The sequence below is a fragment of the Anomaloglossus baeobatrachus genome, chromosome 12, assembly GCF_048569485.1.
Source record: "Anomaloglossus baeobatrachus isolate aAnoBae1 chromosome 12, aAnoBae1.hap1, whole genome shotgun sequence".
NCBI classification, from domain to species: domain Eukaryota; kingdom Metazoa; phylum Chordata; class Amphibia; order Anura; family Aromobatidae; genus Anomaloglossus; species Anomaloglossus baeobatrachus.
This window is the reverse complement of record NC_134364.1, coordinates 11,724,823-11,751,893: the sequence shown is the minus strand read 5'-3', so window position 1 is coordinate 11,751,893 and position 27,071 is coordinate 11,724,823. Positions and strand designations below refer to the sequence as shown.

Genomic DNA, 27,071 nt, shown 5'->3' with positions numbered 1-27,071 from the left:
ATTGTTCGGTGATCACGCTTCAAAAGTTTGGCAATTTCCAGACTGCTGCATCCCTCTGCAAGACAGCTCACAATATGGACTTTTCAGAGCCCGTCAAATCTCTCTTCTGACCCATTTTGCCAAAGGAAAGGAAGTTGCCTAATAATTAAGCACCCCTTATATAGGGTGTTGATGTCATTGCACCGCACCCCTCCTCATTACAGAGATGCACATCACCGGATTTACTGAATTGGTAGTTGGCTCTCAGCCTATACAGCTTGGAGTAGGACGACATGTATAAATAGTATCACGGGATCAATATACTAATTTGCCTAATAATTCTGCACACAGTGTATATTATACATTCTCCTGCAGTGCATTGTGAGATGTGGTGCATATATTTTTGCACCAGTAGGGGGCACTAGTGAGTCTAATTTCATGTTTCTCTTTGTACTTCTCTCCAGCAGCAGTGCAGCAATGGATTTGAGATGGACAGAGTGAGCGGCGAGTGTTTAGGTAAGTGATGCTGGGACAGGTAACCACTGCACCTTGAAAAGGCAAAATGTTAACAGTCTTCCTCCCATAGATGCCGAATAGGTGTAGTCCATGCTCGTAGCCGGCTGATGTGATAGTCAGTGGTGCTCTGTCATTATACAAAGTCACAGAAAGTCCCAAGTAGTAGAAGTGAAGACGGCGGTCACCGCATCATGGAGAAATCTTCCATTAGTATTTCAGCACATGGTGATAATCACGTGTGCAGAGTACTGCGAACACTTGTTTGTGTCGCCTCTGCTCCTTGGGACTATGTGACTATGTGGCTGTCGGGCTGTAAGGAGACGCCGGCTGTAGACGGGCTGTCAGTCCTCTTCCCCGGCCAGCAGCCTTTTAATCCTGTCTTTACAATTCTACAATGACCCCAGTTCTGTCTCTAGACATCGATGAATGTCGGACCATCCAGGACGCCTGCCGCGGTGATATGGTGTGCGTGAATCAAAACGGAGGCTACCTCTGTATCCCCAGGACCAACACCTTATACAGATCACCCTTCCGAAACCCCTATCTTCCTGCTGCCGCCTCTCCTCTCGCTCCACCTCTTACAGCGCCCAACTTCCCCGCGCCACTGAGACCGCTTATCTGTCGATTCGGGTACCAGATGGACGAGAACAGTCAGTGTGTGGGTAAGTGACTGCAGTAAGGAGCAACATTGGATATGGAGCCCCTGTGACAAATTCAAAATCTTATTCTGTCCCTTCTGTGATAAACTTCTTCCTCTCTGTGATAAGCTACTCTACATAACATGGGTGGAGCTTATCTTTGTGTGATAAGCCCCACCCCTGCTGTGCTAAACCTCTTCCTCTCTGATAAGCCCCACCCCTGCTGTGCTAAACCTCTTCCTCTCTGATAAGCCCCACCCCTGCTGTGCTAAACCTCTTCCTCTCTGATAAGCCCCACCCCTGCTGTGCTAACCTCTTCCTCTCTGATAAGCCCTATCCCTGCTGTGCTAAACCACTTCCTCTCTGATAAGCCCCACCCCTGCTGTACTAAACCTCTTCCTGTCTGATAAGCCCCACCCCTGCTGTGCTAAACCTCTCCCGGTCTGATAAGCCCCACCTCTGCTGTGCTAAACCTCTCCCTGTCTGATAAGCCCCACCTCTGCTGTGCTAAACCTCTTCCTCTCTGATAAGCCCTATCCCTGCTGTGCTAAACCACTTCCTCTCTGATAAGCCCCACCCCTGCTGTACTAAACCTCTTCCTGTCTGATAAGCCCCATCCCTGCTGTGCTAAACCTCTCCCTGTCTGATAAGCCCCACCTCTGCTGTGCTAAACCTCTCCCTGTCTGATAAGCCCCACCTCTGCTGTGCTAAACCTCTTCCTCTCTGATAAGCCCCATCCCTGCTGTGCTAAACCTCTTTCTGTCTGATAAGCCCCATCCCTGCTGTGCTAAACCTCTCCCTGTCTGATGAGCCCCACCCCTGCTGTGCTAAACCTCTTTCTGTCTGATAAGCCCCATCCCTGCTGTGCTAAACCTCTTCCTCTCTGATAAGCCCCATCCCTGCTGTGCTAAACCTCTCCCTGTCTGATAAGCACCACCCCTGCTGTGCTAAACCTCTCCCTGTCTGATAAGCACCACCCCTGCTGTGCTAAACCTCTCCCTGTCTGATAAGCACCACCCCTGCTGTGCTAAACCTCTCCCTGTCTGATAAGCCCCATCCCTGCTGTGCTAAACCGCTCCCTGTCTGATAAGCCCCACCCCTGCTGTGCTAAACCTCTCTGTCTGATAAGCTCCACCCCTGCTGTGCTAAACCACTTCCTCTCTGATAAGCCCCACTATAGTAAACTTCTTCCTGTCAGATAAGCCCAACCCTGGTTTTACTAAACCTCTTCCTTTCTGATAAGCCCCACCCCTGCTGTTATACCGCTTCCTGTCTGATAACCCCATCCTTGCTTTGCTAAACCTCTTCCTCTCTCATAAGCCCCACCCCTGCTTCTATACCTCTTTTTCCTCTCATAAGCCCCACCCCCGCTGTGTTAAAACTCTTCCTCGCTGATAATCCCCACCCTTGCTGTGTTAATCCTCTTCCTCGCTGATAAGCCCCACCCTTGCTGTGTTAATCCTCTTCCTCGCTGATAAGCCCCACCCTTGCTGTGTTAATCCTCTTCCTATTTCATAAGCCCCACCCCCACTGTGTTAAACCTCTTCCTCTCTGATAAGCCCCACCTCTGCTTTCTTGAACCCCTCAGATGCTGTGACATATATGTCTTCCTTTCAGTCTTAGCACTATGAAATTTTTAGGGTTTGACCCTGTTTTGAGGTTGTGTAATATTCTTTCACAGATCCCCGTATTATCAGATTTGGCTGAGGCCAGCGGACAAAAGGCAGAGGCAGATGATGACTTATTGGGGTTGGGTGCTCTCCAGGTGTCTATAGAGTTTCCCAACTTACTCTGTTCCTGGAGAGTTCAGCGCTCATTAAGCCTGACACACGGCTGCTTGTTTTGGCTGCAGCTGGCGCCGTTTCTCCTTCCAGTCCATCCAGCGTAGACAAAAATATATATATTTCCAGCCATGACCGGACCAAAATCAAATTATACGTACCGTAATCTATTTATAATATGCGTACATATGCCGTGCCTCCTGCAACTCGCAATCATTCACCCGTCACCTACCTGCAGTGAAAAGTTCCCTAGAAGATGGGTGAGAGGGGGCGCTATTGCATTGATGTCTATATAAATTATTCGCAGTCTGTGGTGGTGACAAGCAGAACTGCAAGTGTTCTATATGAGCAGCCAAGATCTGTGCTCTATATTATATAAAATAGTAATATTTTGTGCACAAAGTATTCAATGTGCGCCGTTAGAATAATACAACTGCTACCTGTGAGCTTTTCTGGGAGGGTTGTTCCCTGCATTTGATATATTGGCTGGAGCCCCTTCCTGAGGATGCTGCAGCTTTTGGTATATTTGCGGTCAGGTTGGGGGATCTTAATTTCTACACTTTTTTTCCAGCCTGTAAATATCATTATAGGGACTGTGCGGCCATAAAAACGCCGCAATGACATTATAAAGGAACGTGCCTCTGCCTGCTGCCCCCTGCTGGCCATTAAGGTCAGAAAAGAAAACTAGAAAAGAAGGTGGACAACGAGTATTGCAGCTCTTGGCCCATTCCCAGACGTCTCTGCCGCAGACTGTACATTTTCACACATAGGATTGTATTATGGCGGCCACCGCCCGTCACATAAGATCATGAAAGACGCTAAAAATGTAATTAAGAAAGTGAATGACTTCACCTTGAAAGCATCTCTTCCCTGGAAGCTGCCCTTTACCCTTCTCTGGGATTCGCATGGGACTGCAGGGAGCCAGGACATTTTTGGAATGTGTTGCACGCCGGAGTTTCAGATCTGATTTTCGCTTGTTGCACAAGAATCGCAATTTGCTGTTGCAACATCGATTGGCAGGATCGCGGCGAGTTACCGGAAACGCCATGTAATGAGTTGTTTTGACTGATTTTTTAAACATCTGGGTAACAGATCACAGTGAGGCGACTGCACAACAAGGTCCGGGGGGTGAGGTGAGACTGAACCCGAGATTTGGGGGGTATAAGACTGAACCCGAGATTTGGGGGGGTATAAGACTGAACCCGAGGTCCAGGGAGGTATAGGACTGAACCCGAGGTCCGGGGAGGTATAAGACTGAACCCGAGATTTGGGGGGGTATAAGACTGAACCCGAGGTCCAGGGAGGTATAGGACTGAACCAGAGGTCCGGGGAGGTATAAGACAGAACCCGAGGTCCAGGGAGGTATAAGACTGAACCCGAGGTCCGGGATGGTATAAGACAGAACCCGAGGTCCGGGGAGGTATAAGACTGAACCCGAGGTCCGGGATGGTATAAGACAGAACCCGAGGTCCGGGGAGGTATAAGACTGAACCCGAGGTCCAGGGAGGTACAAGACTGAACCCGAGGTCCGGGGGGGTATAAGACTGACCCCGAGGTCCGGGGAGGTATAAGACAGAACCCGAGGTCCGGGGAGGTATAAGACTGAACCCGAGGTCCGGGGAGGTATAAGACTGAACCCGAGGTCCAGGGAGGTATAAGACTGAACCCGAGGTCCGGGGAGGTATAAGACTGAACCCGAGGTCCGGGGAGGTATAAGACTGAAACCGGTTGTGAATAGCAATTTACTTTCATAAGATATCTGATTATATAAAGGGACTGTCCAGCATAAAAAAAACCAACAAAAACATAGCCACTTTGTTTCCAAAACACCGTCACATCACATCTGTCCGAAGCTCAATACGACCTGTGGACAAATGTGTCAGTGTTTCTGGAATAAGGCGCTTTGTTTTTTGTTTTTTTAATCCAGGATAACCTCTTTAAAAATCGGCAATCAGCCTTTTATGGGACATCAAATTGAAATAAATGACTAATGGAAATAACTCTTTTGTGGCACCCGTCATAGCAGTAGCCTGATCTAATATGTGGGTCAGGTGTCTTCTCACCTAGCAGAATCTGAAGCCCCCCTTATCCTGTGTCCCCAGCCCCCCTATGTGGATATTTTCTCTTTGCAGTCCTGATTGATTTCTTTCTTGCAGATATTGATGAATGTGTGAGCGACTCCCATCATTGTAACCCCACCCAGCTGTGCATCAACACGGAGGGCGGCTACACCTGCTCCTGCACCGAGGGATACTGGCTGCTGGAGGGGCAATGTCTGGGTGAGTGGATCCCTCCTTTCTGCCTTTACTCTATAGATATTAAGTATCTTAAAACAATCTTAATTAAAAATTCCCGCTACAGTAAGATGCACCCCACTTTTATCAATTAAGGAAATTACACCAGAAATTCTCCATACAGATGCACTAAATATAACACGGGCACATCACCTCTGCTAAACATATAAGACCCCAGAAGAAAACCAGGGCATAAAGAAGAAAGCCCCAAACCCCAGGACATCAGCCCAAATGTCATACTTTATTGGAACCTCCAGAAAATAATAAATACAGGAGATTAATTCAAACAAGGATATATTAAAGGCATATAGTGCTAGGGGTCCATAAAAAGCACCTGACAAGAACCTGCCAGACCACGTATAAGTGTGTGCTATTATCAGCTGCCGTATGATAGACCCTGGGCGTATTCAAGGCAAATATCCCATAATGTGCGTGAGTGTCACAAAAATAATAAAAGGCTTTGCCTAAATGAGTGAACTCACACTTAAAGCCCCACTCCAGCGTTTTGGGGTTTGTTTTCTTGTTTTAGCTCTGGAGTCTTAAATCTAAACCCGCTGTCATATACTCACATTCTGGGGCATCTTAGATTTTTGTCTCTGCTCCAGTCCCCATGGCACCATCTTGTGCCAGTCACAAGGTCTCAATGCAACTCTATGAGTGCCTCAACCTTGCCTCGTTCTGGCCCTGGCCTCCTGCCGGCTCCCTCTCTTCCTCCTGCCGGCTCCCTCTCTTCCTCCTGCCGGCTCCCTCTCTTCCTCCTGCCGGCTCCCTCTCTTCCTCCTGCCGGCTCCCTCTCTTCCTCCTGCCGGCTCCCTCTCTTCCTCCTGCCGGCTCCCTCTCTTCCTCCTGCCGGCTCCCTCTCTTCCTCCTGCCGGCTCCCTCTCTTCCTCCTGCCGGCTCCCTCTCTTCCTCCTGCCGGCTCCCTCTCTTCCCCCTCCCGGCCTCCCTACCGGCCTCCCTCTCTTCCCCCTCCCGGCCTCCCTCCCGGCCTCCCTCTCTTCCCCCTCCCGGCCTCCCTCTCTTCCCCCTCCCGGCCTCCCTCTCTTCCCCCTCCCGGCCTCCCTCTCTTCCCCCTCCCGGCCTCCCTCCCTTCCCCCTCCCGGCCTCCCTCCCGTCCTCCTCCCGTCCTCCTCCCGGCCTCCTCCCGACTCCCTCTCTTCCTCCTCCCGGACTCCCTCCCGGACTCCCTCCCGGCCTTGCCCTGGCTCTCATAGCGTTGCATTTGAGACCTTTTGACTTAACTTCTGACTTGCCCAAGATGGTGCTGCAAAACTGGAGCAGCTGCAAATAAGGTTGAAGCCGCCGGAATGTAAGTATATAACGGGTCTGGGGACTTAGATTTACATCGCCACTCCAGCACTGAAAAAAACCCCGAAAATGCTGTAGTGGTGCTTTCAGGTGCAGCATTTTTGGTTTGCATGTGACCTCTTCAGTAACTATTAGTTGTAGTAGGTTTCTGCTACAAAATTACACCAGTTTTTCACACAATTTCTTAGATCTGACGACTCGGGGTTGGCCAAACCTCATTCACTTAGAAACGTGACAGACCAGAAGAAAGTGTAAAAAGTCACATTTTTCACAAATGCGAAATGCATAAAAATGTGCAACTTTTGGCACTGAGGAAAAACTAAAGGGCATAGAGTGATGACCCCATCTATTCAGTGTTTGTGATCATCTGATCACATTATTTACCCTGACAAAGGATTGTCTGTAAATTCTTCTGATGGTTGCCCCAAATATGCCCCATATTGTCTTGCTATATGGGTGATCAGTATGTGCTAATTGTCTCTCCAGGACAGGAGACAAACTCTAGCGCAGCGCCACCTATTGGAAGTTGCAATCCTAAAAGTCAAATGTGGATTTTTAACAATCCTTTGCATATGACTTAGGATATATAAGCCAGATCAGAATCCCAATTTGCAGAAACGGTGTTTCGGGGTGCTTGCCCCTCGTCAGTGCAAAGTATGGGGTGTCTGATCTGGCTCATGAGAAGCTTTGTGGGGACATGTGGAGGAGGAGCTGCTGAGAGGGGACTGTGCCTTCTGTAAAGCCTGGGAAACCCTCAGACAAAACAATGGTTAAAATGCTGCTAGAGACTGTGCACATCACAGCCACCCCTGCTGCCACCGCCTCTGACATTGCAATTGCAAAAGTGAATTGAGCAGAGATGGGATATCATGCTTACTTACAGCAAATAGAGGGCAGCAGTTGTAACCTGCCCAGGCCCATGAATTGGAAGTGTGTGAGTGATTTGCTTCTTTTGCACCTGAGACGCCTCCACCTCTTTGGGGGTTTTGCGGCATCCTGCCAGTGCATTCGTTTCTTGGCCTGGGCAGGTTATAACTGCTGCCCTCTATTTTCTGTAAGTAATTGATACCATGCTTACCCTGCGGACAGGTTCTGGGGCTGTTTTTTGTATCGGGCAGACATGACTTTTTCTTATTCCTATTCCATCCCCAATAAGGGGAAAAGTATAGATCACTACGTAACGTTGTGTTAAGCAGAACCATATGCAGAGAATTGGCAGCGGATACAAATGTAACAATCCGTGTGACCTCCATGGATACATCTCATGCACGGAGCTTGTGAAGATGTGCAGGTGTCTTCTCCTCGCCTGCTTCTCCTTCAGGATACTGAGGGCCAGTTGGATTTTTTGCGCAGTAACCGTGACTTTCATCTGGATTCGCGAGTTTTAACAGGTCCCATAAATGAGATTTACTGCTTGTTTATTCTCGGCTTCAGATGAAACAGAAATGTTTCTTTTGTCTTTGAAGATAATGAGATGAGTTCTGAGCTGTGGGGGTCACATGCGGACCCTCCAGAATGGGCTGCGCTCCGTCTCTGGCCTGCGGAGGTGACGGGTCAGTGTGGAGGAGCAGCAGCAAAATACTAATAATCAAAACTTGTGTATTTTTTGCAACTCGTAACAGCTTTCAAAAAAACGTAAAGGAGCCGTAAGAAGCAGCAGCTTTATTACTGGGGAACTAGGGAGAGGCTGAAAGCGTTAGCGGGAAATAGTCTGTGATACAGCGCCAAAGGCGTAAAATAGTAGAGCATAACTATCCTGTAACATATAATGAAACTTTTGCCACTTTGTTCTTCTATTCCTTAAGATTGCAATCAATGAATGGAATATCTCGTTTACATCCAGAAGCTAAAACTCCGTTCTTATTACTGTTTTCAGAGCTGAGGTTTTGTTACAGTTGCACCCACCCAATGAATCCGTTCTGGTGATGCTGATCTCTGGGGCGCTCCCTGTACCCTCCATGAAACAGTGTGGGGTTTTGTTGTTTTTTTTCTCTTTCCAGGGGGGATAATTTTTTTCTGTGCTCTCTGTCGCCCCCTGCAGAGTGAAAAAATCACTGAACACTTTGTCCTTGTAGTTCTTTTGCTTTTAGGCCGTGGGAAGATGTCGCTGCCAATAATAAGAGGAACATCTGTAATAATACACAGGATCTCCAGAGATTACACCGTCATACAATGTTCCATCCTCATGTCGCCACCTACACGTCCATCCTGATCTGCTGCACAGATCATCATTGTCCTCCTTATTTATATAACTGCAACATATGGCAGAGCGCGGTACAGAGAATGTGCACCATGGAGCGGTCACCGTCCCCTAAACTGCACTCTGCAAACGTTAAAGGGATTATCATGCAGCTTTGTATTCAGTGATCAGAAACTTTACTAATTATTGTTTCATCACTTCACTATTCCTATGACTATTAGAAGGTTGAATTACTGATCCTGAGTTACCTCCTGTATTATACTCCAGAGCTGCACTCACTATTCTGCTGGTGCAGTCACTGTGTACATACATTACTGATCCTGAGTTACCTCCTGTATTATACTCCAGAGCTGCACTCACTATTCTGCTGGTGCAGTCACTGTGTACATACATTACATTACTGATCCTGAGTTACCTCCTGTATTATCCTCCAGAGCTGCACTCACTATTCTGCGGGTGCAGTCACTGTGTACATACATTACTGATCCTGAGTTACCTCCTGTATAATACTCCAGAGCTGCACTCACTATTCTGCTGGTGCAGTCACTGTGTACATACATTACTGATCCTGAGTTACGTCCTGTATTATACTCCAGAGCTGCACTCACTATTCTGCTGGGGCAGTCACTGTGTACATACATTACATTACTGATCCTGAGTTACCTCCTGTATTATACTCCAGAGCTGCACTCACTATGCTGCTGGTGCAGTCACTGTGTACATACATTACATTACTGATCCTGAGTTACCTCCTGTATTATACTCCAGAGCTGCACTCACTATTCTGCTGGTGCAGTCACTGTGTACATACATTACATTACTGATCCTGAGTTACCTCCTGTATTATACTCCAGAGCTGCACTCACTATTCTGCTAGAGGAGTCACTGTGTACATACATTACTGATCCTGAGTTACCTCCTGTATTATACTCCAGAGCTGCACTCACTATTCTGCTGGTGCAGTCCCTGTGTATATACATTACATTACTGATCCTGAGTTACCTCCTGTATTATACTCCAGAGCTGCACTCACTATTCTGCTGATGCAGTCACTGTGTACATACATTACATTACTGATCCTGAGTTACCTCCTGTATTATACTCCAGAGCTGCACTCACTATTCTGCTGGTGCAGTCACTGTGTACATACATTACTGATCCTGAGTTACCTCCTGTATTATACTCCAGAGCTGCACTCACTATTCTGCTGGAGCAGTCACTGTGTACATACATTACATTACTGATCCTGAGTTACCTCCTGTATTATCCTCCAGAGCTGCACTCACTATTCTGCGGGTGCAGTCACTGTGTACATACATTACTGATCCTGAGTTACCTCCTGTATTATACTCCAGAGCTGCACTCACTATTCTGCTGGTGCAGTCACTGTGTACATACAGGAGGTAACTCAGGATCAGTAATGTATTATACTCCAGAGCTGCACTCCCTATTCTGCTGGGACAGTCACTGTGTACATACATTACATTACTGATCCTGAGTTACCTCCTGTATTATACTCCAGAGCTGCACTAACTATGCTGCTGGTGCAGTCACTGTGTACATACATTATATTACTGATCCTGAGTTACCTCCTGTATTATACTCCAGAGCTGCACTCACTATGCTGCTGGTGCAGTCACTGTGTACATACATTACATTACTGATCCTGAGTTACCTCCTGTATTATACTCCAGTGCTGCACTCACTATTCTGCTGGTGCAGTCACTGTGTACATACATTACATTACTGATCCTGAGTTACCTCCTGTATTATACTCCAGAGCTGCACTCACTATTCTGCTGGTGGAGTCACTGTGTATATACATTACACTACTGATCTGGAGTTACCTCCTGTATTATACTCCAGAGCTGCACTCACTATTCTGCTGGTGCAGTCACTGTGTACATACATTACATTACTGATCCTGAGTTACCTCCTGTATTATACTCCAGAGCTGCACTCACTATTCTGCTGGTGCAGTCACTGTGTACATACATTACATTACTGATCCTGAGTTACCTCCTGTATTATACTCCAGAGCTGCACTCACTATTCTGCTGGTGCAGTCACTGTGGACATACATTACATTACTGATCCTGAGTTACCTCCTGTATTATACTCCAGAGCTGCACTCACTATTCTGCTGGTGCAGTCACTGTGTACATACATTACTGATCCTGAGTTACCTCCTGTATTATACTCCAGAGCTGCACTCACTATTCTGCTGGTGCAGTCACTGTGTACATACATTATATTACTGATCCTGAGTTACCTCCTGTATTACACTCCAGAGCTGCACTCACTATTCTGCTGGTGCAGTCACTGTGTACATACATTACATTACTGATCCTGAGTTACCTCCTGTATTATACTCCAGAGCTGCACTCACTATTCTGCTGGTGCAGTCACTGTGTACATACATTACATTACTGATCCTGAGTTACCTCCTGTATTATACTCCAGAGCTGCACTCACTATTCTGCTGGTGCAGTCACTGTGTACATACATTACATTACTGACCCTGAGTTCCCTCCAGTATTATACTCCAGAGCTGCACTCACTATTCTGCTAGAGGAGTCACTTTGTACTTATCCTGTATTAGCTGCATTTACAATTCTTCAGTCTGCAGAGCTGGCTTTCTTATCTGAGCTGCCATCGTGTAGATTTTAGTTTCATTCTGGTATTCTGGGTTTAATTTAAGATTAATGCATGCTGTTCCTCATTTTTCCCACTAGATGGAGCACTATAGCATTCATCTTAATAAGGACAGTCAGGCCTCATTCACACTGCAGTATTCTCTCTATACCCTCTACTCTTTATTTTGGCTAACAAACAATGATGTAAAACGCTGTATACTGCTGGGTAGAAGCATACCTGTATATTATTTTTTTAATCTTTTTCTTTTGCATTGTGCCTGGACCCCATACGTAAATGCCCTAAGAGCCACCTACCATGACTGCCGGCAGCGCAGGTCCAGAGGCTTCAGTTTCACCATCACGGCTTAAAGTTACTGCATTCCTGAAAAAAAAAAAATCAGTTTTAACCTCTTCTGTACTTTCCACATTGCGCTGCCAGTGACTGATCTCACCAGAGAGGGCTGTTTTCCCTGGTGACTACTATGGATGTCTTAGTTATAATGGAAATTTGCAACATAAAGCGTATTCCCCAGAGATCTATAGCCGTACATACGGTATAACATAATGGAACAAAAATATCTGCAAGTAAGGCCTTGTGCGCACACTGCGTTTTTACCCGCGGTTTTGCTGCAGAAATTTCTTGAGAAATGTTTGTAACCTTTCTGCAGACATTTCCCAGCAAAACCTATGGGGAAAAAAAATATCTGTGCGCACGCTGCGTTTTTTTCTCAAGAACATTCTTTCTGCACAATTTCTTGAGAAACTTTCTTGAGAAAATGTGCATGTCACTTCTTTTTCGCAGGTACCTGCGGTATTTCACTCCATTGACTGTAATGTAATCGCGAAATGCCACGGGTATACCGCCGGTAGCAAATGATGTGCGGTATACCCCCGGTATAGCCGCGATTTACCTGCGGTAATGCTCATCGCTGCCTGCGGTTTGCAGGATAGTGATGTCATTATAACAGGAAGAGGAAGTGGAGCAGAGTAAACACAGACATCACAGGCATAGAACACACATACATCACACTCACACACAGACATATAGAATACACATAAAAATCAAACGTACATCTAAAAATAAAAAAAACAAACAAAAAAAAGCGTGCTCTGCTGTATTTTTACTGTCCAGCCGAGGTAAACACACAGCGGCGGCCCGGTATTCTCAGGCTGAGGAGGGCGAGGGCCAGGGATAATGCCTCCCCCTCCCGCAGCCGAGAATATCAGCCGCAGCTGCCCCGGGACTGTCGCATCCATTATGTGACAGTCCCGGAATGCCCCTGACTCTTCCAGATTGCTGTGATGCGGTGGCAATCCAGGTAATAAGGAGTTAATGACGGCGGATCGCTGCCATTTAAGTCCAGGCTTAATCATGGCAGCATCTATGAGACAGCTGACATGATTAACCCGTAAGTAAAGTGAATAAACACACACCGAAAAATCCTTTATTTTAAATAAAAGACAAAAAGCCCCCTCTTTCACCCCTTTATTAACCCCCCAACACACAGCTCTGGTGTAATCCACGCAGGTCCCACGATGCTTGCAGACTGCTGCAGCCGCGTCTGACACACAGTACTGAATGCAGCCTCGTAACGAGCCTGCAGAGGTAATTACAGGTCATTTCTCACGGTCGGTAATGTGAACACACTACCGCTTGTGAGAACTGCAGTGTGTGGTCACAGGGACTCTGTCTATTGATTGATCTGTCCTCTATCCTTCTATCTATCCTTCTATCTATCCATCCATCTATCCATCCATCTATCTATCCATTTATCTATCCATTATCTATCTACCCATCCATTTATCTTCCCATCCATTTATCTACCCATCCATTTATCTATCCATCCATTTATCTATCCATCCATTTATCTATCCATCCATCCATTTATCTATCCATCCATTTATCTTTCTATCCCTCTATCTATCTATCTATCTATCTATCTATCTATCTATCTATCTATCTATCTATCCATTTATCTATCTATCCATTTATCTAGCTATCCATTATCTATCTATCTATGGAGAATGATGAAGAAGGAAATGACATCATATATAATTTTTTTTTCTTTTTCAACATGCTTTATTTATATATTATTGGAGTTACAGCATAAAAAACCGCAGGGACCAACCTGCGGCAAAAACGCATGCGTTTGTTGCAGATGCGGTAATCTTCAACTCCCAGAAGTTTCTCCAGACATTTTCTTGAGAAAAATCACTTTTCTAGTGCGCACATAGCCTAAAAAGAAAACACAAAACACCTGCATCAACTCGACCCCCTCCCATAGCTGCGGAGTTAACCTGAGGCCCTGCATATAACAGCGAAAGAACCAACACATAATGATCCCATCCTAATGCTTAAGGGTACTTTCACACATCCGGATTTTTGCTCTGCGGCACAATACGGCGTTCTGCAGAAAAACCGCAACCGGCTTTTGTAACGCCGATTGCGGTTTTTTTTTGCATTGACTTACATTAGTGCCGCATTGTGCCGTAGGGGCTTGCGTTCGGTCCGGTTTTTGCCGCATGCGGCAGATTTAGCCGATGCGGCGGCCGGATCGAACGTACCCTGCAACGTTTTTTGCTCCGGCAAAAAACACCGCATTGCGCCGCATCCGGCCGCTGCGGCGCATTTTTCAATGCATCCCTATGGAGGCCGGATGCGGCGCGATGCGGAAAAAACCGCATCCGGTCGCCGCATGCGGTATTTTCCACTGCGCATGCTCAGTAGCATGCCGCAACCGGAAAAAACCGGACCGGCCGCATGTAAAAACTTATGCAAAGGATGCGGTGTTTTCACCGCATCCGTTGCATAGTTTTCACAGCCGGATTGAGCCGCAGGGCTCAAACCGGATGTGTGAAAGTAGCCTTACAGTTGTAAATTGACAGTGAAATAAACGTTTTTGTTTTAAAGTAAAATATATACTTTTTGTTTACTTTATTCCTGATTATTAAAAGAGTAAGTTAAAATATTTGGATAGCCCAAAAAGCCAAAAAGTAAAGCCATCATGACCATTATTCCAGCACATGCACAAAAGGTGTCTAGAGAAAACATGGCTGGGATTCTCGGTGACGGATGGGCTGTAATCCTTTTTTTCACTGATTTTAAAGTGGTTCATGGTCACATGATGATTATTGGCTTCTGTATGTAAAGTTTGGTCCATGTTTACTGTAACTTTACTATTAAACCAAAAAAAATAGTCTCAAATGTTCCAATGAATTTGGCCCAAAGTCTATTTTTATGTCTGTTTTCTGTTTTGAGCAAAAGTGTTCTTTGAATTTCCGTCATTTTGAAATGTATTTTCTTCCGTTCATCTGTTTGTTTTTTCTGTCTGCTTTTTTTTTATGATACGGATAGTTTATTATTTGTGACTTTTTAAAAAGCCACAAAATTTTGCACCAAGGTCCTCTGGTCTCCCTGGAAGTATTTTTTTGTGAGTGTTCCAGAAATTTTGCTTTGTGGAAATGCTACTGTTTGTTTTAAAATTTTGGATCATGTGATTTTTTTATTCTCTGTATAAAGGGTTAAAAGTGAAAAATAAAGTGCATTTTGTTTCAAAGTTCATGAACCTGCCTGCAACATTTGAATAATTTGGCGCAAATAATGGGAATAAGTGATACAAGACAAAAATGGAGTAAAGGGACAGTAAAAAAAAGCAAAGCAAGAATCTGGCCCCTTTTGTCTTATTTCCTCATTTCTAAGATCGCTGCTTGCTTTGTAGGACATGGGAGTATTCCTTTCCTTGCCTAGTCCTGCTTTTATTGACCTATCCAGTATAGATGACTCCAGACTGATACATTGTATCAGCACAGTAGAGCGACGTGCGCTGCTGATGTGCTCCGCTCTCTGAGGATGATTTAGACCGGATACAATTTGCAGCAAACCTTCCGCAATAAGTATAAAGTTTGTGCATTATTCAGCCTTTCGATGTGATGTTCCCATTCACTGACTGCAAGCAGAGAAATGGTGACACTTCTGAGGAGTTGGAAGACAAGGCCCTGAACCATGGCGGCGGTGGTTTTGTTGACCAGTCTTGATGAACAGTTCACTGGAGTGAGAGGCCTGAGCTTTTCTCAGATGTCGCCTGTGTAAAATCATCCATGTTTACAAGAGAATAATTAATAAATCTGCACAGAAACTCCGTCCTTCTCCGTATTCTCTCATCCATTCAGCAGATGAAACACTAGACAAAGAACTGAGCCCAGGAGCTTACAATCCATCAGAAATATTGAGCGCTAACGATATTTCCTGTCTTCTTTTATAGACATAGATGAATGCCGTTATGGCTACTGCCAGCAGCTTTGTGCCAATGTGCCAGGATCCTATTCTTGTACCTGTAACCCTGGATTTCTGCTGAACTCTGACAGCAGATCTTGTCAAGGTATGTGAGGGGCAGCGTTCATCGGACCTGATCTGTGTTATATCGGGTTTTACGCTGGAGTATCTGGATCAGGACTAGTTCAACACGCCTCATGATATGTGGGGAGCTGAGCTGCGGGGGGAGCTGGGATGCGGGGGGGAGCTGAGCTGCAGGGGGAGCTGAGATGCGAGGAGTGCTGACATACGGGGAGCTGGGATGCGGGGGGAGCTGAGCTGTGCTGGGAGCTGAGCTGTGGGGGGAGCTGGGTTGCAGGGAGCTGAGCTGTGGGGGGAGCTGGGTTGCAGGGAGCTGAGCTGCGGGGGGAGCTGGGATGCAGGGAGGTGGGATGCAGGGAGAGCTGAAATGCAGGGAGCGCTGAGATACGGGGAGCTGGGATGTGGGGGGAGCTGAGCTGTGGGGGGAGGTGGGATGCGGGGAGCTGAGCTGCGGAGGGAGCTGAGCTGTGGGGGGAGGTGGGATGCGGGGAGCTGAGCTGTGGGGGGAGGTGGGATGCGGGGAGCTGAGCTGTGGGGGGGGGAGGTGGGATGCAGGGAGCTGAGCTGCGGAGGGAGCTGAGATGCGGGGAGCTGAGCTGCAGAGGGAGCTGAGCTGCGGAGGGAGCTGAGATGCGGGGAGCTGAGCTGCGGAGGGAGCTGAGATGCGAGGAGTGCTGAGATACGGGGAGCTGGGATGCGGGGGGAGCTGAGCTGTGGTGGGAGCTGAGCTGTGGGGGGAGCTGGGTTGCAGGGAGCTGAACTGTGGGGGGAGCTGGGTTGCAGGGAGCTGAGCTGTGGGGGGAGCTGGGTTGCAGGGAGCTGAACTGTGGGGGGAGCTGGGTTGCAGGGAGCTGAGCTGTGGGGGGAGCTGGGTTGCAGGGAGCTGAACTGTGGGGGGAGCTGGGTTGCAGGGAGCTGAACTGTGGGGGGAGCTGGGTTGCAGGGAGCTGAGATGTGGGGGGAGCTGGGTTGCAGGGAGCTGAGCTGTGGGGGGAGCTGGGTTGCAGGGAGCTGAGCTGTGGGGGGAGCTGGGTTGCAGGGAGCTGAACTGTGGGGGGAGCTGGGTTGCAGGGAGCTGAGCTGTGGGGGGAGCTGAGCTGCGGGGGGAGCTGGGATGCAGGGAGGTGGGATGTGGGGAGAGCTGAAATGCGGGGAGTGCTGAGATACGGGGAGCTGGGATGCGGGGGGAGCTGAGCTGCGGGGGAAGTTGAGCTGCGGGGGGAGCTGAGCTGTGGTGGGAGCTGAGCCGCGGGGAGCTTGGATGCGGGGAGCTGGGATGCTGGGAACTGCGATGTGGGGAGCTGGGATGCAGGGAGGTGGAATGCGGGGAGCTGAGCTGTGGGGAGCTGGGATGGGGGGGATCTGATCCGCGGGGGGAGCTGAGCCGTGGGGGGAGCTGAGCCGCGGGGAGCTGGGATGGGGGGAGCTGAGCTGCGGGGGGGTCTGAGCAGCTGGGATGCGGGGCACTGGGATGCTGGGATGCATGGAGCTGTTTGCAGGGTCCTTGCACCACAGAGCGGCTTTAGCTGCGATCCCTCCGTTTGTTGTTCAGCACAATATGGACTCTGAACAGCCACGTATTCAGTCACTGCTATTGTGGAGGAGGCTGGCTGGACCTTCTTACAGACTGGGGGTCCCGCTCCCCCCTCTTGCTGTCTGTGTCTCCCTGTATATTTACACTCCTATCATTGCAGATGTGGATGAATGCACCACAGAGAACCCGTGTGTTCAGAGCTGTGTGAACACCTATGGCTCCTACCTGTGTCGCTGTGAGCCGGGCTATGAGCTGGAAGATGATGGCGTCAACTGCAATGGTAAAGCCTATGCTCATGGCAATCCTCTTGCTGCCCTTCTTTTTTTTTTTTTTTTTACCCCTTTTTGCTACACGGCGACATTGCATCTAATGATTTCCTATGTCACGCTACAACCTGCCATAGAATTGCAATTGTTTCCTTATGTGTTTGATTTTCTGTCGCCTGTGATTCACTTGTCATAGACTTCAATGTAAGTGACGTGGGACAGTGACTTTTGTGCAGCTTCGTTATGATTTGGACACGTTTAGTTAAAGTTGCACAAATGTCTTTTGTCTTTCAACTTTACTGAGGATTGCTGTGACACACTGCAATGTAGCCTTATCTTTAGGACTGTTGTAAAAAATGCTCCCTGAAAGGTTTTTATAGCTTTAATATGAAGAACAGAGCAGGTAGTCTCCCTCCCAGCTCTGTGCGGGGCTCCGGTCTGAGTCTTGGCTGCAGCGCTCCTGACATTACTGCTCTGGACAAAGCCTGGAGCAGTGACTGCCCGTCCTGATGATTCCTATTTTGCGCCTATAACAGCAGTAAGGGACCACTTTTTCGTTTACTTCAATCCCAGAATACACAGAAATGTTTTATTTTAAGTGGGAAAACCCCTGTAATGTATGGTCAGATTTTGGCCAGTCGCTGGGTGACCCCTTGTTTTCCAGTGTAATGCTCCAGAGATGAATGAAGTTGGTTCCCTTCTCTTTCAGATATGGACGAGTGCAGCGTGTCGGAGTTTCTGTGTCAGCACGAATGTGTGAACCAGCCCGGCTCGTACTACTGCAGCTGTCCGGGCGGTTACTCCTTGCTGGATGACGGACGGACGTGCCAGGGTGAGTCCTGGGTGCAGGGGCACGTGGCATAAATAAGCCTTGATAAAGAGAGTGATGGAAGTGAGTGGAACATAAATTACTGTCGTTGACGTCACAAGTATTGCGCTGTTTGTTCAGCTCCCGGGGATAATTAGGGGAGCATTTTCACAGCCGGATCCCCTCTCTTTGCCACAATTTGGGTTCTCATAGTGAAGCTGCGATTCTCCCACCTACGCATCGTGAAATCATTGCAATGTGAATCCCAAGAGAGACTTCATTAAAGTCGTTTATAGGGGATTGTGGACTTGTGCTGACATTTTATTAATTTTCCAATGCATCGAAAACTAAAAAAAGTAACTTTGTAAAAGAGCTTAATGAAAAATCTACGTACGACCCCCTGTTCTGTGGCTTTACGGTGGTCTGGGAGCGGATTAAAAGTGTGTCTGATATTCTGCACAACCACACGCTGGCCAGTGCCAATCATTGCGCTACTTCACATCAATGTTTTCACATGGACCAATATTCTGCGTCTAAAGAAACATGCATATGCACCTTTGATCGATTTTTCAAAACAGATTCCAGTCGATGACAAATTGTATAAAAAGAAAAGGCTGTTTTTTTCTGGATGAAAATCAGATGATTTTTTCATACACACATTGTAACATGGCTGAACGGATATTCCATGATCTGATTACACAGTATTCTGTAACCATGGAAACACATAGTTCAGCAGAAGACCTGTGTATCTTGAATGGTAAGTACAAGGTTTAGATAAAAAATGTCTCATTATAAGCAATAGGACTGCGAGAAAATTAGTTACAGAATTTACATTTTGTTTTGTCCCATGATCGGCCGCCCAAAATGAAAGTGCTGTGTCCCGATAGTGAATGATTTTGCAGACCATCGTCAGCACCATACGTTACCGGCGTTGTGGGTGAGGGCGGAAATCTATTGGCGTTGTGGGTGAGGGTGGAAATCTATTGGCGTTGTGGGTGAGGGTGGAAATCTACCGGCGTTGTGGGTGAGGGTGGAAATCTACCGGCGTTGTGGGTGAGGGTGGAAATCTATTGGCGTTGTGGGTGAGGGTGGAAATCTACCGGCGTTGTGGGTGAGGGTGGAAATCTATTGGTGTTGTGGGTGAGGGTGGAAATCTATTGGCGTTGTGGGTGAGGGCGGAAATCTATTGGCGTTGTGGGTGAGGGCGGAAATCTACCGGCGTTGTGGGTGAGGGTGGAAATCTATTGGCGTTGTGGGTGAGGGTGGAAATCTACCGGCGTTGTGGGTGAGGGTGGAAATCTATTGGCGTTGTGGGTGAGGGTGGAAATCTACCGGCGTTGTGGGTGAGGGTGGAAATCTATTGGCGTTGTGGGTGAGGGTGGAAATCTATTGGCGTTGTGGGTGAGGGTGGAAATCTACCGGCGTTGTGGGTGAGGGTGGAAATCTACCGGCGTTGTGGGTGAGGGTGGAAATCTATTTGGCGTTGTGGGTGAGGGTGGAAATCTACCGGCGTTGTGGGTGAGGGTGGAAATCTATTGGCGTTGTGGGTGAGGGTGGAAATCTATTTGGCGTTGTGGGTGAGGGTGGAAATCTATTGGCGTTGTGGGTGAGGGTGGAAATCTATTGGCGTTGTGGGTGAGGGTGGAAATCTATTGGCGTTGTGGGTGAGGGTGGAAATCTATTGGCGTTGTGGGTGAGGGTGGAAATCCAACGGCGTTGTGGGTGAGGGTGGAAATCTATTGGCGTTGTGGGTGAGGGTGGAAATCTATTGGCGTTGTGGGTGAGGGTGGAAATCTATTGGCGTTGTGGGTGAGGGTGGAAATCTATTGGCATTGTGGGTGAGGGTGGAAATCTATTGGCATTGTGGGTGAGGGTGGAAATCTATTGGCATTGTGGGTGAGGGTGGAAATCTACCGGCGTTGTGGGTGAGGGTGGAAATCTATTGGCATTGTGGGTGAGGGTGGAAATCTACCGGCGTTGTGGGTGAGGGTGGAAATCTATTGGCATTGTGGGTGAGGGTGGAAATCTACCGGCGTTGTGGGTGAGGGTGGAAATCTATTGGCGTTGTGGGTGAGGGTGGAAATCTATTGGCGTTGTGGGTGAGGGTGGAAATCTACCGGCGTTGTGGGTGAGGGTGGAAATCTATTGGCATTGTGGGTGAGGGTGGAAATCTACCGGCGTTGTGGGTGAGGGTGGAAATCTATTGGCGTTGTGGGTGAGGGTGGAAATCTACCGGCGTTGTGGGTGAGGGTGGAAATCTATTGGCGTTGTGGGTGAGGGTGGAAATCTACCGGCGTTGGTGTGTGTGTGGATTTCTGCAGTGACATTTGCATGATGTGGTCTGGATTTTCCCGCTCGTCCTTGCAGTTGAGCAGGGGTCTCCTGCTTACACACGGCTGATTTCTATATAATTCCCATCTTTCAGACATAGACGAGTGTGACACCAGGAATAACAGCTGCACCGCGCAGCAGACCTGCTTCAATATCCCGGGGAGCGTTCAGTGCTTGGATCCCGTGCGCTGTGACGAGCCGTATATCCAGCTCAATGACAAGTACGTATATAGGGAACACGGGGGGTAATGGGGTCCTGTCTGTAAATTCCTGATCTTCTTATAGTGTAATAGACGCGTTACCAAAGTGCTGATCTGTGATTCCAGTGGATGCTTTGATCCCAGCCGGCCGCAGTGTAGACCCGTATATTAGTGGTGTCAGGACTGGAGTAACCTCTTGTATCTCCTCTAGTCGCTGTATGTGTCCTGTGGAGAACCCGACCTGCCGGGACCAGCCCTTCACTATCGTCCACAGACACATGGACATTGTGTCCAACAGCAGGGTCCCTGCCGACATCTTCCAGATGCAAGCCACCAGCCGCTACCCCGGGGTCTACTACATCTTCCAGATAAAGTCCGGTAACGAGGGCAGAGAATTCTACATGAGGGTAAGAAGAAGGTGAAACCTGAACGGCAGAATTATCAGCAGACGACCCGACCATAATACTATACTCCGAACACAGAGGACTACAACTCCCAGCCTGCTCTTAGAATACATTCCTACTCTATCCCCAAGCACTACAACCCCCAGCATGACTTTATTACTAGACAGAAACCATAATTTATTTTATTATATTTACCCATAGAACACTACAATCCCCAACACAAACTATTAAACAATTCTGCGTATAATGTAACCTGCTCCTAGAATACAGTTCTACTCTATCCCCGAGCACTACAAACCCCAGCATGACTTTATTACTAGACAGAAATCATAATCCATTTTATATTTACCCATAGAACACTACAACCCCCAACACGAACTATTAAACAATTATATTATATATAGAATTTAATTATAACATTGTCTAGTGATAACATTATTCTGGGCTTTGTAGTGCTCCAGGTGTAAAGTGTCATAGAAGTGTATATTGTCCAGTGGTCTGGACACATTGGGGGGACAGTAGAAAAAAGACTAGACTGACGCAAATTTTGTTTTTCACATTTTTCGCTCTTTTAGTCGGCCGTTTTTATGGTAACAGACCATTATAAACTTTTGACTAGTCGTGACACTTTAATTGGCAAATTCATGAAGTTTCTGTAAAGACTGAATATTTAGGATATGTGCAAATACTGTCTTGGCAGAAAAGATGCTTCATAAAAAGCGAGGTTTTGATGCATTTTTTTCCATTTATTAGAATGGATGAAAAAATGCTAAAAGAATGGACATGCTACAGAGCTGAGTGCATTAAATCTGCAAGGAGAAAATAAGCAGCATGTGTATGAGATTCCAGAAATCTTATGCACTTTGCTAGGACAGTAAAATGCTGCGTTTTCTGCTACAAAAAAACAAGCAGAGAAATGCGATGTGTGCACGTTCCCTATGAGCGCTGCCCCTGATTTCTCCAGACTTCTGCCCCTCGCTCGGTGGCCGGATATCGGTTTCTGGGCAGATCCGGACTGATGACCCGATCTGGTCTCATCAGAGCGCGGAGATATCACAATTTCTTAGTTTTTCTTTGTTGCTTTTTGAGCACTGACCGCAGGATCTCAACAGGATCAGATGTGGGGACGTAAAATGTCAGTGTTTTGTTCCCCGAGACACTTAGTTCTCACTTTTTTTTTTGTTACCCGGTCTCCACCATACTGGAAAAAGCATCATCACATTGTCCTGGATGATGGGAGAAGTCGCTTTTGGAGGTTTAGATCCTATATTGAAATTTTATTTAATAAAAGCTTAAAAATGAATCCTTTTAGTTCAGTAACAAAAGAAATCTCTGACTAAAAGATCAAAAATATTGAAGCAGCAAACTTTGTGTCCACGGTCTTGGCTGTGGCTGTAGAGTAACATTGTATCGTGGTTATGTTGGGGCTGTAGTGCTTTGATTCAGGGACCGAGGAGGATCAAAAAATGCGGAATCGATAAAGATAACAGAGTGGCTGGAAACGTAACGGACTGCAGACCTAATCCTGACACACAACTAGAAGTATTCATGGGAGAAGCCTACGATGACCTCGATGCCTCGACACAGCCGGAGAACTAAATAATCTCACAGATAGAGATATAAGAAAGCTAATCTGCCTCTGAGTAGTCCCCAAAGATAGATAGGTAGCCCCCCACATGTAAAGGCTACGGTGATATAGAAAAACACAATACAAAGGTAGAAAAGACAGATTCAGCAAAGGTGAGGCCCAAACTATCTTTATAGGAAAGGATAGGAAAGAGCAACTGTCTGCAACCGTAAAAACCCTAATATAAACCAGCACTTCTGATATGGAAAAATCCTGAGATCATACAACCTCTCCCCCACTGTATCAGTACTCTGATGTTACTGGGATCCAAAAACACTAATACAGATGAGGAACTGAATTAATACCGAGCATGACAAACACAATAGCTTGCAGAATCATGGAGCTAAGTATACAGACACTCCCAGCAGGGAATGATCCCATTCCACCACGAACTCCACACAGACAAAATAGGAATCAAGCATTCGTATCAAAGCAGAAAAAGCAACAAGAAAGTGGAAAACAAACAGTAGAGGTACAAAGACCACTTATCTGAGAGGAGTTCAGGTAGTGAGCAGAGCTGGTTTCAGAATGTCCTTTACACACAGGAGACATTGACCATCGGCAAGTAACAAGATAAAACTACTCAGTTAAATAGCCCAATCTGACCCTGATTGCCAGTCCTCCACAGGTGTGTGGCTTTCATTCCACAAATCAACTGCACCGCCAGCACTAACCACAAGAGGGAGCCCAAAACTGGAAAACGTATTCACAACACTGGAGTGTTTTATTATACTCTGCACATCCCCAACATGAAAATCCTATCATTCTATTATATATAGAGAACTAGAACTCCAAACATCATTTGGTCACAGGAAAGGAAAAAAAAAACTAATTCACATTAAATTTATTCTTTGCTTGGAGCACTAGAGCCCTGATCATTGTGGATATGCCTGTATTGTGTGGCTTGGCCCGGCGTGTTGGAGCACTACAACCCTGATCATTGTGGATATGCTTGCAGTGTGTGGCTTGGCCCGGCATGTTGCAGCATTACAACCCTGATCATAGTGGATATGCTTGCAGTGTGTGGCTCAGCCTGGCCCGGCATGTTGCAGCATTACAACCCTCATCATTGTGGATATGCTTGTAGTATGTGGCTCAGCCCAGCATGTTGGAGCACTACAACCCTCATCATTGTGGATATGCTTGTAGTATGTGGCTCAGCCCAGCATGTTGGAGCACTACAATTCTCATCATTGTGGATATGCTTGTAGTATGTGGCTCATCCCAGCATGTTGGAGCACTACAACCCTCATCATTGTGGATAAGCTTGTAGTATGTGGCTCAGCCCAGCATGTTGGAGCACTACAACCCTCATCATTGTGGATATGCTTGTAGTATGTGGCTCAGCCCAGCATGTTGGAGCACTACAATTCTCATCATTGTGGATATGCTTGTAGTATGTGGCTCAGCCCAGCATGTTGGAGCACTACAACCCTCATCATTGTGGATATGCTTGTAGTATGTGGCTCAGCCCAGCATGTTGGAGCACTACAACCCTCATCATTGTGGATATGCTTGTAGTATGTGGCTCAGCCCAGCATGTTGGAGCACTACAATTCTCATCATTGTGGATATGCATGCAGTGTGTGTCTCGGCCTGGCGTGTTGGAGCACTACAACCCTCATCATTGTGGATACTCCTTGCAGTGTATGTCTCGGCCTGGCGTGTTGGAGCACTACAACTCTCATCATTGTGTATATTCCGTGCAGTGTGTGGCCTGGTGTGTTGTGTGTTTTGCAATGTTTGTGCTCTTGATGAATTTTTCCGTCCGCTGCGCTGTGTACACGCGGTGGTGACGTGCGCTGGGTTTATATTTATAAGCAGCAGATAAGAGACTTTTGTCCACATCATTTATTACTATTGGAGAGAGCATTCTTCTGAGAATTTCACTGTGACCCTCGTGTCCATATGACAGGTCCCCATATTGGCTTATGTCAGTCTGGTAAGTCTGCGGCTGTAGGGGCCGAGCTGTAGACATTCAGGCTGTTATTCTCTATCTGCGCACTACAACACCCAGCATTGACACCAGGGAGTAACCGGTTAGAGACCACCATTCTTTATTTATTAGGGACCATCACCCACTCATTACTTTTTATTTCTCCTTTCATCAGCAAACTGGACCCATTAGCGCCACTCTGGTGATGACGCGACCAATTAAAGGGCCCCGAGACCTGACGCTGGACCTGGAGATGGTATCTGTGAACACTGTGGTTAACTTCAGAGGCAGCTCTATCATCCGGTTGAGGATATTTGTGTCTCCGCACTCCTTCTGAGCCCGCACTTCATTGTGTCACATTATCTCCCCCCTTTCCTGATGCACAGGCCTATATCAGAACAAGACCGTACACCGATAGATCGGCTCATGCCGGAGGAACACTCCCAACTAGTCCAGTTCTTTTTTATTTTTTACAATCTCAAGCTTATTGTCCAATCATGGCAGAGCTGGAGCCATCGATCCCCCTGATCTGGCCATTTGCTGCATTACCACAGCGCCACCTGCTGGCACAGAATTTGTATTGCACCCACTTTGTGGCTCTGTTATCTGACGATTTAGGAGGCCCTGCGGCATCAGGAAAAAGGGATTTATTTAAGCAATATACATTTTGAATGTTTTTGTTTACTTGGATTTTAAAAAAATGGAGTTTTAATGTTTTGCTCTTTTCTATGTTGAAAATTTCGATTAAAATGTTTTGGAAATAGATGTGTAAAGAGTGATTTGTGACGCAGGGTGTCTGTGGGCTGTGATATGATAACTGGGCACCTTAATGGGTTGGGGGAAGTGAAAACATTTAACAGTAGAGGTGCCCGCCATGGGGATCCGGCACATGCCCAAACCTAATGATGCCACCGGGTCGGATCTGGACAATAAACAGCAAAGCTGCACATTTCATGTCCGCAGGTGATTGATGATTCTGTCATGTACAATCACTGATAACACCTCTATATACAGTAGATGATACACGGTCCACCATTCACAATCGGTGATGTCACAGCTTACCACCTCCTCCTGTACAATCACTGATAACACCTCTATATAGAGTAGATAATCCTCCATTCACAATCGGTGATGTCACAGCTCACCACCTCCTCCTGTACAATCACTGATAACACCTCTATATACAGTAGATAATACACGGTCCACCATTCAAAATCGGTGATGTCACAGCTCACCTCCTCCTGTACAATCACTGATAACACCTCTATAGACAGTAGATAATACAGCATCCTCCATTCACAATCGGTGATGTCACAGCTCACCTCCTCCTGTACAATCACTGATAACACCTCTATATAGAGTAGATAATCCTCCATTCACAATCGGTGATGTCACAGCTCACCACCTCCTCCTGTACAATCACTGATAACACCTCTATATACAGTAGATAATACACGGTCCACCATTCAAAATCGGTGATGTCACAGCTCACCTCCTCCTGTACAATCACTGATAACACCTCTATAGACAGTAGATAATACAGCATCCTCCATTCACAATCGGTGATGTCACAGCTCACCTCCTCCTGTACAATCACTGATAACACCTCTATATACAGTAGATAATACAGGGTCCACCATTCACAATAAGTGATGTCACAGCTCACCTCCTCCTCCTGTACAATCACTGATAACACCTCTATATACAGTAGATAATCCTCCATTCACAAAAGCTGATGTCACAGCTCACCTCCTCCTCTTGTACATTCACTGATAACACCTCTATATACAGTAGATAATACAGGGTCCACCATTCACAATAAGTGATGTCACAGCTCACCTCCTCCTGTACAATCACTGATAACACCTCTATAGACAGTAGATAATACAGCATCCTCCATTCACAATCGGTGATGTCACAGCTCACCTCCTCCTGTACAATCACTGATAACACCTCTATATACAGTAGATAATACAGGGTCCACCATTCACAATAAGTGATGTCACAGCTCACCTCCTCCTCCTGTACAATCACTGATAACACCTCTATATACAGTAGATAATCCTCCATTCACAAAAGCTGATGTCACAGCTCACCTCCTCCTCTTGTACATTCACTGATAACACCTCTATATACAGTAGATAATACAGGGTCCACCATTCACAAGTGATGTCACAGCTCACCTCCTCCTCCTGTACAATCACTGATAACACCTCTATATACAGTAGATAATCCTCCATTCACAAAAGCTGATGTCAC

The 27,071-nt window shown here is 46.9% G+C and overlaps 1 protein-coding gene across 2 annotated transcripts in view; it reads left to right on the top strand.

Annotated features, from left to right (window-relative positions):
- Positions 1–25,575, top strand: part of FBLN5 (fibulin 5) — a 38,255-nt gene extending 12,680 nt beyond the window's left edge. The window contains exons 3-11 of one of the 2 annotated variants that reach the window (XM_075329652.1): positions 447–495; positions 912–1,157; positions 5,071–5,193; positions 15,615–15,731; positions 17,401–17,520; positions 18,216–18,338; positions 20,740–20,866; positions 21,057–21,252; positions 24,988–25,575. In XM_075329652.1, the coding sequence (XP_075185767.1) occupies positions 447–495; positions 912–1,157; positions 5,071–5,193; positions 15,615–15,731; positions 17,401–17,520; positions 18,216–18,338; positions 20,740–20,866; positions 21,057–21,252; positions 24,988–25,149 (1,263 nt within the window). In that variant the 3' untranslated portion in view covers positions 25,150–25,575. Of the gene's footprint in view, positions 1–443; positions 496–911; positions 1,158–5,070; positions 5,194–15,614; positions 15,732–17,400; positions 17,521–18,215; positions 18,339–20,739; positions 20,867–21,056; positions 21,253–24,987 lie in introns of both variants that reach the window. The other variant, XM_075329651.1, reaches the window with a different exon arrangement.
- The last annotated feature ends 1,496 nt before the right edge of the window (positions 25,576–27,071 follow it).